This window comes from Lethenteron reissneri, chromosome 30, assembly GCF_015708825.2.
Source record: "Lethenteron reissneri isolate LAM-NWPU_2019-01 chromosome 30, ASM1570882v1, whole genome shotgun sequence".
Classification (NCBI taxonomy): Eukaryota; Metazoa; Chordata; class Hyperoartia; order Petromyzontiformes; family Petromyzontidae; genus Lethenteron; species Lethenteron reissneri.
In genome coordinates, this window is record NC_083808.1 from 8,810,882 (window position 1) to 8,823,177 (window position 12,296).

At 45.0% G+C, this 12,296-nt stretch overlaps 1 protein-coding gene across 1 annotated transcript; it reads left to right on the plus strand.

Moving 5' to 3' along the window:
• Positions 1 to 856: 856 nt before the first annotated feature.
• On the plus strand, positions 857 to 9,860 carry LOC133349584 (leucine-rich repeat and transmembrane domain-containing protein 1-like). Its single transcript, XM_061563152.1, has 4 exons — positions 857 to 1,012; positions 5,838 to 5,937; positions 6,400 to 7,299; positions 8,613 to 9,860. The coding sequence occupies exons 2-4, from the start codon at positions 5,925 to 5,927 to the stop codon at positions 9,479 to 9,481; spliced, it is 1,782 nt and encodes a 593-aa protein (XP_061419136.1). The 5' UTR covers positions 857 to 1,012; positions 5,838 to 5,924; the 3' UTR covers positions 9,482 to 9,860.
• Positions 9,861 to 12,296: the final 2,436 nt, after the last annotated feature.

Consider the following 12,296-nt stretch of genomic DNA (forward strand, 5'->3'; position numbering starts at 1 on the left):
AGCTCCCTCCGCAGGAATGTGTTTGTTTAATGCCAATAATTGTCGATAATAATACGTTGTGACACTTATTCATATTCCGATTCCCTAAATCCAATGTCATAGCTTCATCACGAAAGATATGAAAATTAATGAGTACGTGCAAATCATCTCAAAGTGACCGCGAAAGGCCCTCTTGTCGACACACGTGGCGTTGTACAATATTAAATGTAAAGGAGTCACTTAGAGGCCAATGGCAGCCATAACAGACCCTGGGTAATAATAATCGCATTTATAAACGGAGATGAGCCTCCGGTAGGTTAAATAGCAGCAACAAACACATCGAGAGCAGCGGCTATCACTCAGTTTGTTCTATGAGCCACTAATCACCGTACCACGGTGTGCGAGATACATAAATATACCGCCCCGTATATCAAATTGTTCACATATGGTGGAAAGCAAAACTGTGTTTGCTGCTGCTGCCGGTTTCATATAGTCGCTAAATATTTAAAGATGAGGGCCGCTATAATCTCGCCCCGCATGTGCCCACTCACATCACCCCACCCCCCTCGGCCAGGCGCCAGCAAAGAGCAGGTAACACACTCACACACACACAGGTGAATGTGCAGTAAAAGCGTTTTCCCAAAGGGGCATAGCACATCAATCCCCCTCCCCCCTTCCCACAACCTCCCTGCCACACCACGAATTATAACTGGACGCTGGTGTATAGTGTCAGCCACAAGATTGCCCTGGCTCCATCATGAAATATTAAGGGGTGCAGCAACATGGGTTAGTTTCAGGTAGGCGTATGCTCATGGGCAAGCCCCAAGGTCTGATGTGGGCTTGTGTGTGCGTGTGCGAGTCGGTGGGTTGGTGTGGAGGAAGAAAGCTGCCCCAGAGTGTTTGTCAGGGTGGGATCGTTGTGGGAAGTGGGCACGCACAAAGATGTGAGGCAATCACCCCCGGACAGGTGTGAAGACCGCACCAGCCAGAACAACAAAGCAGTGCAAAGGACAAGACAGCGACGGTGACGCAAGTAAGTAGGTGCTTGTGATAACAGTTTTTTTACCATTTAAAGCTTTCGTGACTGCAGGGATTCATCTTCTTGGTTCTTTCGAAAGAACCAAGAAGATGGTTTTTTACCCTTTTATCTGGCAACAAAACTGACACCTTTTTTACGAGGAGTCATGTTTGCATAGACCACAATACCTGCAGTCATAATGCAAACAAAAAACATAACTCTGATAATGTATGCACTGTCCTTGAAGTTGATTGGTCCACACCCGAAACAGCTTTCCTTAGAGCCTAGTCTCACATGGTGTTGGACCAGATGACGCCAAAAGGCGCACAACTCAAAGGCAATGCACCATCAGTGGTGCTTCTTCCAATGCGGTACTAAGGGCGTAGGTGATTGCCTGCCTTGGAAATGTGCGAGTCTGTCTATCAAATGAAATGCTTCGTGAACATATTTTTAACAGTGTGTTGCTTCATGTCTTCAGCTGCAGGAAGAGCCTCCTGTTTAAAACGAGATGCTTTAAACGAGCACGAAGTACTCACATTTACCCAACCAAATACATTTTAAGAATCTTTATTTCGACTGGAGGAATCCGATGAGGGATGAAGCTCTTTTTCACAGAGGTCCAGTATTTTTGTGCCAGTCTGCCTCGTGAAGTGTGGTTGTCCAGCATTGCTGCTGAAAATTATTGTTTTCGAAGCAGCGTGCCTTGTATCAGCTGGGTTTATTCCAGCAACTATGTCGTCAATGTTTTACAATTTAGCGCTTCCAAGCCTCATACAATCCAAAAATTATGTACTTATTACTTTGCAGCCTGTGTTCTGTATTAAGAGAATGCGAGTTCAAATATGATGGATTATTTAGTGTGATTTTTTTGGATTCACTATCTAATCTATTTTACCGAGGTAAATTGCAAACTGCATCAAGGTACGTACAACGGGATCATTTTGTTTATAAATGTTGAAAACTCTTTTTAAAAAATTGGCACGTGAGACCGTCATAGAGGAAAATTAAGACGGGTGATGAAATATAATGCCAGATTGTTATCCAGCAAAGGTCATCCTTGCATATGTGGAAAATAACAGCAACGTGGACATACAATATATGGATACATATACATGCATTCAAAGCAAATAATAATCATACTTTATGAGATGCAAACATCAGCAAGTAGGTGATGCATTGCTCTCCAACATAAGGGTGTACTGAAGCTGTCATAAATTGGCACCTTTGTTCACGTGGATACTTTATTAACTGACTGGAAGAGGATGTACAACACAGATTTAACTCACACGATCTGACCCAAAATAAATTGTGAAGTACACAGTCAAGTAAAATATAGATGTGTGGTATTTCTAAGTGTAAGGGCGTTTATGAAACATCATGGTACAGCCTAATTTTGTGTTTGCACTTTTAACTGTGCATGCAGCATGTGGATTTAAAATCTACAAATACATTTTGATTTAAAGCTTTCGTGACTGCAGGGATTCATCTTCTTGGTTCTTTCGGTAAAGTCACGTAGAAGGGAAGTAATAAAATAATAAAAATAAAACATAATAAAATTAAATTAATTTTAATTTTAAAATTAAAATTAAATTAATTTTAAAATTAATTTAATTTTAAATTAATTTTAATTTTAAAATTAATTTAATTTTATTATGTTTTATTTTTATTATTTTATTACTTCCCTTCTACAAATACATTCAAAACATGTATTATATAAAATGCTGTTAAACTGATTACTTGATATTAACCACACACATGTGGTTAATAACGTATTACGTGTGTTTTCCGTATTCGGGCTGATTTAGCACATTTCCATCAACAAAATACACACAGGAGAATCACATTGTTGCGGTGTTCAGTATACATTACTTTAGTTGTATTAATAACATTCGATAGCGTTGAACTCTGAAATGTATCCCAAGAATTAATTTCCGGTTGGCGTGATATTTATCCTTAATACGTTAGTTTTAAGGGATGCTACTTTGGTGTCGTGGTTAGCGCACTGGACTTGCAACCCAGAGGGCACTAATTCAATTTGTTCTTCTGGTATGGCACACAGTGGGGCAAGTTTATTAAATCCCCTTTCTTCCGTCCACCCAGCAGTATAAAGGGGCCGTCCATAAATGACGTCACGCACCTTTGTGACGATGTGTGACGAGGGGGGGGGTGAGAAATGTGACGTCACATCAAAATGCGCAACTTTAAATAAATATAGACAACACGTTCTACTTAATTAAATCGACTTTTTAATACATGTTTTCTCCTACAACATCAGAGTGCAGCGCCGCATTAAATACGCACCACATTGCGTCATCTATGGACGGCCCCAAATGGGTGCAACACAAATCTAGAATTACAACACAGTTGATTAGTCGGACGGGTGTGGTGGAGTACAGTGGGGGTACTGCCACCTATTCAAAGAGGTTTTGTCCAGCACGAGTAGAGAGATTAAATATCCACGACTAGATCAGCTCTCTAGAGCTCCCTCTAAGTCGTGGAGATCTATCCTCCAGCAGTGGGATGGGAAAGTAATTGCAGGGCTGAAACTTGACCTCTTTACATTAATATTCTTGGTTCTTTCGGTAAAGTCACGTAGAAGGGAAGTAATAAAATAATAAAAATAAAACATAATAAAATAATTCTCACGACGTTTCGGCCACAACGCAAGCAGCCGTCCTCAGGTGAAGACCAGGTCTGTCTCCCCGACAAACCTGGTCTTCACCTGAAACGTCGTGATAATAATTTTATGCTTTATTTTTATTATTTTATTACTTCCCCTCTACGTGACTTTACCGAAAGAACCAAGAAGATGAATCCCTGCAGTCACGAAAGCTTTAAATCGACTCTTTACATTAACTTGAGTGCAATAGACGCATATTTGTGACTACACCTGGTCAACAATATATTTGTAAATGTCGAATACAAACAGATCCTCACATATAGCTGCAGGGAGATCGGCTGAGAGGTTGACGTATTAATCGAATTGAGTGCACCACGTGGCGGGATTTGGGTTGGATTATACACGGCGCACGGCGCTTGTTGCATACAGGGATTAATCAACAGGAGGCTTTTGACGAGAGCGATCAGATATGCAGAGGTCCCGTATTTGATCCAGAAACATTCTGTTATTGAGTTCCACTCCATGGATTAAAATTGCATGCTCATGTCCAGTCTACTCTGTAGGCATTCGATGGCATGACTGCCGCTTAAGCGCTTGCACTTGTGCGGGTTAGTTCCCAACACGTGGGTTCAACGTCACACGTCTTGCTGAACAGCTTGTGGTACAACCCGAAAACACATCAAAGAGCTCTTCCATCAGGGCAGGGAGGAATTCAACCCTATCAAAAATAAAACAGCAGAATGTGGACATTAGCACACCCCTTGGGAGAAAGGCCACGTGTGCTTGTATCAGAAGCTGCCTTCTCCGCACCTGTGCATTGCTCGGGTGTGATGCCTATGAGAAATGTATTTATAAGGTGTGCTTATATCCAGCTTAGAATTCACGATTTTCTGATGTCTTTTGGCTGTCCTATGGAGATAATGTTGCATGGTATTTTCTCCGTTGGATCAATACTGCCAATAGTCGTGATCACGGTCCTATTGTTGTTATTATTTGAGCATGGGGATACAATTCTTGACGTAAAGCTTTCGTGACTGGAAGAATTCATATTCTTTGGGTCGTTCGGTAAAGTCACTTAGATAGGTTCAAATTAAATAACAATTTATAACAAATTTTTTGTTATTTTCTTTGAAACTATCTACGTAACTTTACCGAAAGACCCAAAGAATACGCGGATACACTTTGATTTTGACGAGAAATTCCAGTTCGCAGAGCATTAAGACCTGTGATCTGGTCAAGGTGTCCCGAAATAGCACTGTGTATACAGCAGTCGATATTTAAAGCCCAATTTTAACATTAGGACATCTCTGCAAACGAAAATGCATGACACTGAGTGCATCCTTTGCAGCCATCATTGAGACGCTTTTCAAATTACTACAAACATAAATATATGAAAGTTCTGGAGCTACTTGTGACGACCAGAAGATGTACTCTGGCATTGAATCAATTTAAATTTAAATTGGTGTTTACATTCAGAATACCAGTATTGCTCTTGGGTAGAGTCCAATCATAGATAATCGAGTGCAGAGCTACTAAATGTGGCCTGTTTGTTTTTAATACCCATATTAATAATACCCTGGAGTAATCCATGGGTGCAGCTTTAAGAGCCAATGTTATCATACTCCACTGTAAACCCGGGGACAAAAGTACAAAAGCCTGGCCATCGCGAACATTAGTGATGAGTCATATTTGAACCAGTCCTTGACCTTCCTTCATCAAACCACTCTGACCAGCATGAAGTATGGTAAAACAACCCCATGAATGAAAGGCGTAGCTTCACTAAGGGCAGTGGATTGCATTTTGAAATGTGGCTAAATTCCATCTGTGAGAGTTTGGCATGTGCCAGCACCTGGACAAAAAAAACCGATGAAGCTTTAAAAAAACATCTGGCCTAAATTCCCAAATAGACGTCTATGCACACAACATTCTGTTGGCAAAACCAACCGCGTGAGAACTGAGAAGACTGGAGAGACGTGGGAAGTTACATCACCACAATTGGGCCTAAACAGCCCAGAGGAGAGAATCCATGGTCTTGGCTTGACACCAGACTGGCCCAGCGTTTCACAGAGAGCATTGAAAGGGGGGCTACTCGCATTAAGCTTGACGGGAGGGTGTTTTTTTTGGGGGGGGGGGGGGGCGGGCGGGCTGAGAGTTGCTCGTGTTGGCTTGTGGGATTAACTACGTTGTCTTTGTGCGCACACTGACACCGACCACTGCCAGGAACACGCGTCGCAAGCGCCACACACGAGGGAGCAGAGGAAGACGCGCACCGGGACACAGCTCCAAGTGTCTACTCGACACCGAATTATGTTGCGAATAGGTGAGACAAACCCTCGCACGCACGTTTTCGTTGTTGTATGCGTTAGCGAATGTATAAAATACCCGTGAATATCCATTATATGCGTGATGTACATAGGAATGCATGTGTTGTGTGCTACTGTGTGTCATGTTTGCACGGATGCATGCACATGTGGCATTTGCGTTTCGGCTCCAATAGAAAGTAGTGAAAATGAACAAATTACATTGGCAAGGCTGCACTTTGTAAAATTATGCTCCCAGCTGTCATTGTAATGCATTCGCTCTATTTGATTTGCAAACTTTTTCTTTTTAAGTAGCGTTTGTAAATGGTGACAGTGATCTGATAAAACCAAATTTCCACCGAAATCTTGTTTCACATTTCGAATGCAAAAAAGTGACACTCTCACGAGCTCGTTGCTGGCTTGTACGCGAAACCGCTCAACGTGAGCGGCCGCTGTGCTTCATCGTTTTCTCCCACCGCCAGATTTTTCCACGACGATCCTGGCTCTCGTAGCCCTGTGCTCCAACGCGTCGCCGGCCTCGCCGTGCCCCAAGGGCTGCACGTGCCCATCCCCGGGGACCCTCGCCTGCAGCGGGCACGTCAACTCGAGCGCACTGCCGCCGGGTACCCAAGCCCTGCTCTTGCTGGGCCACCTCCCTGCCCCGCTGGTGCTCGAAGCCCTCCGCCTGCGCTCGCTGCAAGCCCTGGACGTGTCCCACACCGGCATCTCCATCCTCCCACCGGACGCTTTCTCCGGCTGCCCGGCGTTGCTCTCGCTCAACCTGAGCCACAACGCGCTGCGCGGCGTGCGGGAGCACGCGTTACACCGCCTGCCCTCCCTCCGCCTCCTCGACCTGTCCCACAACAGAATCCGTGGGTCCGGCCTCTTCGATCTTCTGCAGCGCCTGAGCTCCCTCTCGACGCTGAACGTGAGTCACAACGCCCTCCGCCAGCTGGACGGGTTCCGCGCCGGGCGGGCGAACCCCCCACAGCCGCTTCCGCACCTGCGTCACCTGGACGTGTCCTACAATCGCATCGTGGAGATGTCACCTGTCACGCTCTCGGCGTTTCCGGGCCTGGTGACGCTGCGGGCATCGCACAACCGCCTGGAGGAGCTGAGCGAAGAGCTGTTCCAACGCTCGCGGGAGCTGCGCTTTCTCGACCTCGCCTGGAATCAGCTCTCCCGGCTGCCCGAGGGTTTGTTCGGAGGCACCACTGCCCTCGAGAAGCTGGACCTGCGCGCTAATCGTCTGGCGAGCATCCCCAGCGGATTGCTGGGACCGCTGGGCCGTCTGGCGTGGCTGCAGCTCGAGTACAACCCCTGGGAGTGCGACTGTTCCCTGTGGGGGCTGAGGCTGTGGCTGGAATGGCTCACGTTTCGAGGTTTGAATCGCATGACCACCCAGGGCGTGTGAGATGTTTTTGTTCAACAAACCATCGTCTCACATTTGCAGAAGAGGGCGGCACACTGGTGCTGATACCCAGAAAGTCGGAGACAGTCCAGAGTTTCACTTATTAAATGCATGTTGCTGGCTAATAGAACGAAATGGTTTCTATCACCAACAAAACATAATTTAATTAATTGTGAAATAAACCAACTGTTTCATTTATCATTACCCACAATTTACATAATTTTGTACAATTTAGCTGCACTGCACTGAACGGGTTCCAAATTGTTCATGGAAAGCTCCTGCCTACAACATCAGGTAACCCAGCAAGCATTGTTAAACTGACCACAAACTTGTTGATGAGGCATATTAAGTAGAAGCCAGTCTACAGTTTGTCCGATTTAACAAATGCTGCCATATGCTGATGGACTTAAATAGTTGTATTTTATTGGTGGTGAACACGGGGAAGATTGATATTCTATAAACCTCCGTCACAAGCCACTGTTCCATGCAACACAGTAAAGGACGTCTCTCGTTAGGGTGCCTTCGTTTGACTTATTATGTATTGTCAAATAAGTTAAACTTTATTCATCAGGTTTTTTGGGTTCTGGTTGATGCTGGTTGTAATCGCCAGCGAAACGTCCTACTTAATTGTAAATGTTGTGAATTTTCTCTCTAACACACCGGGGTGTGCTAATGCAGTAACAAATTGGCACGTTTTGTTCACGTGACAAACCTGATTGACTGTCGGGTGGAGGTCGGTATAAGACACATTTACATATACGCGATCTAGCCCAAAAAACGTTATCATGAATATTGGTTTGTCAAAGCCTACGTGTTAAAGCTAACATACTTAACACTAAATCTTGACTTAACGCTTTCGTGACTGCAGGAATTCCTATTCTTGGGTCTTTCGATAAAGTCACGTAGATAGGTTCAAAGAAAATAGAAAATAAAAACTACGACGTTTCGATCGCAACACAAACCTATCTACGTGACTTTACCGAAAGACTCAAGAATATTAATTAACACTGCATGATCTAAGCACACAAGTCAAATAATGCACCGACTCCTAATATACCATCACCGAGCGTTAGTTGATAACACTCCCGTATTTTTAATAACCTTTATTCAGGGAAGCTTTTTACATCTCTAAACACAATCCAGATATTTTACACATTCAACAAAATCAAGACCAAAGTGAAAATGACGTTTGTCTTCATTTTTGACAAATCAATCTACCTTGGTACGACACGATGAACTGTTCAGCAAGGCTTATACGCTTGCCTTGTGTGTGTGGTTGTGCAGGCGGGGAGGTGGACAGGTTGTCGTGCTCTGCACCGAGGGAGCTCAGGAACAGGCCACTCCAGCAACTGTCCTCCGATATGTTCTCTTGGTGCCAATCATCTGTGCGCGAAACCCACAGCAACAAATCCGACGGGTCACAGAGGCTCTCCGAGTCTTTGCTTTTCGAGGCAGAGGGGAGGCAGGACGATCAGCGTGAAGGACACCCTTTCATGTCCTCTGAACACAAACCCCCACCACCTTCAGCAGAAGAGACCGTACCGTCCTCGGCACAACGCTCACCGCCGCCACCTTCAGAGGAGCAACATTCGCCCTTCTCGGCAAAGGAGCCACCACCTCTGTTCTTGCCGGCGCAGATGCCCCAGTCTTTGTCCGCCAAAGAACCCTTGGCATTATCGGTGCAGGAGTTGCTGCCTCCGGCGCAGCGCCGGGCTCCGGCTCATCTGTCTGCGGGGGGCCCCATGGCACTCGCCGTGGAACAGCCCGGCACGCTGTCCCCGCGTTCGGTGCAGCGCGGCATCAACGACGCGTGCATGTTTCACCACCGCGTACGCGCACGCCAGCCCAGCGTGCGCTACGCCCTAACCACTGTGGTGGTGGCGGGAGTGGTGTGCGGGCTCCTCTGCGTCATGATGGCTGCGGCGGCGGGCTACGGCTGTGTGTACGCGGCCATGGCAGCGCACCGCGCCGTCGAGAGCCGCCGGTTGGGTGGCGACGGTGGGACGGAGGCCGACGGCACCATTCCGCTAGCGGCCACCGAAGGAACGGCTGACAGCAGCGATGGGGGTGACGTTGGCGCGGCCGGTGGGAAAGAACCGCTCGTGTCTTGTCCTGGAAACGGTGCCAAACTCAAGCCAGACAGCCGCGTTTGAACGACCCGCACCGGCAAGAGCGATGTTCCACACCGTCCGGTCTTATCGCTCGCGCGTATTGTATCCTCATCCAAGACGTAGCGCCGCGTCAAAAACACGTGGGTTGCAGAGGCTGGCGTGGATTAAGCACTGGAAGCTCTGGTCATAAAATAATTGCGGGGTCATCATCGTCGGTTATCGCGATCTACCGCTGGGTGAAGGTCTCCCCGTGTCGCCGCCGTCCCTCAGTTTTGGGATGCCACAATCTATGTGACTCCTGCACATGGCCATCTTAAAAGAATTATCATTCTAAACAATCGTTAAACTTTGATTTCAAGCTTTCGTGACTGCAGGGATTCATATTCTTGAGTTATTTCGGTAAAGTCACGTAGAAAGGAAATAATACAATAATAAAATATAACACAATAAAAATTCTCACGACGTTTCGACTGCAACACAAGCAATCATCATCAGCTGTGAAATCCACAGCAAGAATATTTGAAAAAAGTTGTGCGGCGACGGCGGTGGATTTCACACCTGATGATGATTGCTTGTGTTGCAATCGAAACGTCGTGAGAATTTTTATTGTGTTATATTTTTATTATTGTATTATTTCCCTTCTACGTGACTTTACCGAAAGAACCAAGAATATAATCGTTAAACTGTTATTTTTTTAATGCTGATTTATGGCATTTATTATGGACATAAACCAAACTTCCACAAAACAATAGTTGGCATATGAAAAATAACTAATTTTAATTCTCGTTTTGCATTGCATCACTTTCTTCAAAACCCTACTTGTTGCTGTGACGGTGCTTACTATAGTAGGAAGCATATAACAGTGTTTTGTAAAATTAAGGGCTCAACATAAGCCTTTGATATATATTTACTAATGTGGGACAACTGGTCTTGTGGTTCCCATGCCAGAACTGTGCTTTTTGTGTGTACGTGTGTGTAAAAGTTTGAGGTCTTCCTATCAGAAAGTATTCCCTGTAAAATCTTGATTTTAAACTTTCGTGACTGCAGGAATCCATACTATAAAATAAAATTGTATTTTAGGTATAAAATTAGATATTTTATATAAAAGAAAATTTTATTTTATACCTAAAAGAACATTTTATTTTATACCTACGTGACTTTACCGAAAGAACCAGAGTATGTATTCCCTGTAAAGTATAATGTACATCCCTTTTTAAATCCACTGCTGGATGAAGGCTTTCCCATGCTATGTCAGTCATGGGGGTCGTGTGACCATTCCTTACTGCGTTGGCGGGCGCGGGTCGATGAAATTGGAGGTGGGGGGGGGCGCAGGACTGGGTCAGATGTTTAGACAGCACTCGTCACTGTTGTGCGAATAATTGAAGGCACCAAGTCAGGCTCATGCTGCGATTATAATTATGTAACGAATTAAAATTAGTTTTGAGGCATCCATTAAGATACATGCAGAATAATACACGCGCTTTTTTATACTATATATTTATAGTACGTGGATTGTGTTTGCACAGAACAATGGCAGATTCTGTGACATGGTCTGTGAAACGTAAACCCAGTGCAGATCAAATTTGAGCCCGTACAGTTTTCCACGTATTAGCCCACGTTTTGCCAGTGACGCATCTGTAATACAAATCTCTGGATCAGCATAACACAACACAACACCGCCACCTCGAGAAGCTGCTGACCAAATGGAACCTGCAAGGCTACATATATATAGCCCTACTTTACATATCACCTGAGCCTGGTGGTGATTGACCAGAAGCCTCCTTGTAATTAAGTTCCAGCCACCATCCTTGTCCGGTTTTAATAATCGCGACATTAATTTACAGCCCTTTGTCAATCCACTGCTGGATGAAGGCCTTCCTGACGCCTTGTCCGTCGTTGGGAGTTGTTTGACCACATTTCACCATGTTGGTCGGTGTGGGTTGGCGGGTAGAGGTGCCCAGGACAGGTTCAGATATCACTCGTCACTGATGTTTGCCACGGTCAGGAATTGTACGAAGAAAACCGGGTGCATAGTATGCAGTTTTATAACGACTGTGCCAGGGCTCTACCCCTGAGTTTTATAATCCAGCAGTATGTTGTATTGTTTTGCATAATTCTACTGAAGTCCGGGTCACATTAATCCACCGACCTGCAAGCAGCGCATGCCTGTGCTGGTATTGAGTCGGGGTGGTGAGGTTCATCACAACCACCTGAAGGTTCAGAGTTCAGATTTGTTTCGATAGTCATTGAATAGTAGCGCTTATAACGGCTGCAGAAGTGACGAACCCATTGCACACAACGTATAACGAATTAAAATACGTCAACCTTTACGCACGTGATTTAATGCGTGTATTGGGTTCTTCAGAATCAATGTTAATGACTCCAACGCATTTTTCCACCTTCAGTAATTGAAGCAGCGGCAAAAAATGCCACGTTGGCCACATTACTATGGTGGGCACCAGTTTCTCAAGACAACCACTGCTGACTTTGCATGAAATGGTGCAACCACCACCAGGCGGTACTCATTTTATCACCCCTGCAGCAACGATGCAGCTGATGATGATGGGGGCTACGTCAGCTGGGTACTCGAGTTTTAGATAAAGGTTACCGGGTATACAGAGCTGTCCATCCCGATTAGTAGTCTACATTGGTATTACATAACTCAAAGTAATCGTTAGTGCCATCGTGGGGAATATTAATAACAAAATAAGTGTATTTTTATACACTGGAATAGTTTTTACCATAAAAGTCAAAGCATCTCGTATACAGTGATGTAGGATTAAAAACCTGCATTTAAACTACAATGGTTATTTGCATGTACAGCCTAATATCTACACAAATTACTCAATGATGCCCG